Below are 2,377 nucleotides of genomic sequence, written 5' to 3' on the forward strand. Positions count from 1 at the left end.
TTGGGTTTAACCCATCCAACACACATGCACAAAGCCCGATCCGGACTTGGGCTTGCGTCTCCTAACTCCTAAGCCAATATTATTTTTGGACTAAATTATATTTACTTGGGCTTCGGATAAGACATGATGGTTTGGGTTTAGTGGGTTCACCAAATCGGTGCAAGTCGGTTATGGACTGAACGGGTACAACAGTTGTCGGTTCAGCCCGAACAGGTTCAACCCAAAAGGTTGTGTTTGATGGCGGTTCGGGTTGGTCAAACATGCACCAAGAAGTCTATGAATGGCTGCATTTTCAATTCCTTCATTTTTCATAATTCTGGTTGATTCCTCTAATTTGGAGTGCTGCAGTGAAAGTAAAATTGTTGTATTTCTTTATTTAATTATTTATTTTAGTTGTGCATTTGCATATTTTACTCGCACTCTATTACATACAAAATGTTGGTACAAGGAAATAATTACTAAATGAATGGAGCCAAACTACACATAGGAAAAGATGCACCAAAGAAATTGAATTAAATTAAAATATCCGAACATCCTCCGAAAAATGAAGAATTCAGGAGCTACAGATCGAGTATATAATTAAGGTGAATAAAATCTCTTTTATTGAGGCAATTATATATAAAAATCTCTCACTAATCAGCCCGGTTGACCTCATCAAGGATCACCATAAGCGCGACGATGAAGGCATAATCAACATTAGGATATACTGTCACCATGAACTTGTCCTTTCCAAGCAACACACTTTGAACACTGTGTTTCTTATGCATCTGCATTAATTTCACAAACGTACGTCAAACCAAGGAATTCATTATTTCAGTTGTATATACATATACATATTTGTCATATAAAAAAGTATATATACAAGTGATGATGGAACATGAAATAATCAATTAAGAACACATCGAATGAATGAATGAATGGTCATGTTTGGGACAAGAGATGCAGTAAATAAATTCTCAACTACCTGGGCAACAATAGTGGAGGAATCTCCTGCATAAACAACACATGATCTTTCCAACCAGCTTCCTTTGACCTTAAAATCGCAATGGTCTTCTGTGGTGTTATTTGTTAAGAACACGTCTAAGTTGGTTTTTATTTGGATTATAGAAGATGTTTTTGCAGTGAAGATAAGATCTTTTGAGTCTGAGCTATCTCCTCTATACACTCTCCATCTCTGATGTGCTGTCAATATCTGCAATATTGGAGAATTATTTTAGTGACCTTCAATAATCAATATATATATAACAAATTATAACTTGGTTATGTTACAACTTAATTATTTGAATGAATAAATTTATAAATCAAACCTTTTGGCGTAAAGTGAGGATGGGTTTTCCGGTAACATCAAGTATAACTCGTCTGTCATGAAGGCTGAGAAAGGAACCTTTTACGTCGAACATGACATTCCCATTAACATCTGTGACAATGAAATTGCCATCGGTTATGGTCAAAACCTTTCTGGTGATTCCCAGATCAACAGGATAAGGAGCACAAAATTGGGTTCCAACAATCGGAATGGGATTACTCAATGGTTGTGCCATTATTTGAGACTCGATCTCTCTCAGATTTTTTGCATGCATTGTGGTGATCATATTCTTATATATATATGTAAATCTTAGAATAGACGCGTGAAGTTGTGTGAAAGAAAATTCATATTCAACTTCGAGGTAATTTACACATGGATCAGTTTGGAAGAGTCTTTGTTTTCTTTTTGGGGATAAACTGGAAAAGTCTTTTTTTTTTTTTCTTTTTTTTTTTGTTAGACTGGAAAAGTCTTTGCTGTTAGGCTTCTTCATAGTTTCCTTTTTAGACTTGGTACTTTGGTAGATGAAAACTACGACTTATCAGAGGTTAATTTGATTGTTGAATGACTTATTTACAACTTGACTATTTCGTGGGATATCCCATACAAATTTGGTTTTTTTCTATCTGTTTTTTTTTTTTTTTTCATATATAAATTTGGTTCATATAGCGTGTATATGTGTACTTTTTTATTTTTTTTTTATTTTTTTATTTTTATTTTTATTTTTTTTACAACCACAACAATATACGTCCACAAGGGCGAATCCAGGAATTGTTAATGGGGGGCTAATATTAAACAAGGGGGAATTAGGGATCGAAAGATTAAAGAGTTGGAAAATTTTAGAAGAAATATGGTTAAACTTTAGAGGGAGAGAATGAGTGAGCTATCTGATTTGTACAAGATTAGGAATTTAGAAGTTCTCTTTACTTTGACTTGGTGATTATTTATGGCTTGTTTGCCTTGTGCCTATTTGGTTGGGCCTCTGTTTTAAAATTGTGGCTTAAATATTGGGCTTGTTTGGATGAATTAAAATTGAGAGACTAATACTACTACTAATTTTTTCTTTTTAAAAAT

General features: G+C 33.8%; 1 protein-coding gene across 1 annotated transcript; it reads right to left on the reverse strand.

Moving 5' to 3' along the window:
• Window positions 1–438: 438 nt before the first annotated feature.
• Window positions 439–1,832, reverse strand: LOC132284577 (protein LURP-one-related 10-like). The gene is made up of 3 exons (XM_059786686.1): window positions 1,308–1,832; window positions 965–1,192; window positions 439–767 (listed from the first exon to the last, which is right to left on the reverse strand). Exons 1-3 carry the CDS (start codon window positions 1,794–1,796, stop codon window positions 633–635), a joined length of 852 nt encoding a protein of 283 aa, XP_059642669.1. The 5' UTR covers window positions 1,797–1,832; the 3' UTR covers window positions 439–632.
• Between the last annotated feature and the right edge of the window lie 545 nt (window positions 1,833–2,377).

This window comes from Cornus florida, unplaced genomic scaffold (genome assembly GCF_030987335.1).
Source record: "Cornus florida cultivar Cherokee Brave unplaced genomic scaffold, ASM3098733v1 CherokeeBrave_3.0.0_Hap2_Chr11, whole genome shotgun sequence".
In the NCBI taxonomy this organism is placed as follows: domain Eukaryota; kingdom Viridiplantae; phylum Streptophyta; class Magnoliopsida; order Cornales; family Cornaceae; genus Cornus; species Cornus florida.

Coding starts and splice junctions, on each gene's coding strand:
- LOC132284577 (XM_059786686.1), bottom strand. CDS start 1,796: ATGAAGAAGCCTAACAGCAAAGACTTTTCCAGTCTAACAAAAAAAAAA. Junction 1,193..1,307: donor TCCTCACTTTACGCCAAAAG/GTTTGATTTATA, acceptor CCAATATTGCAG/ATATTGACAGCACATCAGAG. Junction 768..964: donor CCTCCACTATTGTTGCCCAG/GTAGTTGAGAAT, acceptor AAATTAATGCAG/ATGCATAAGAAACACAGTGT.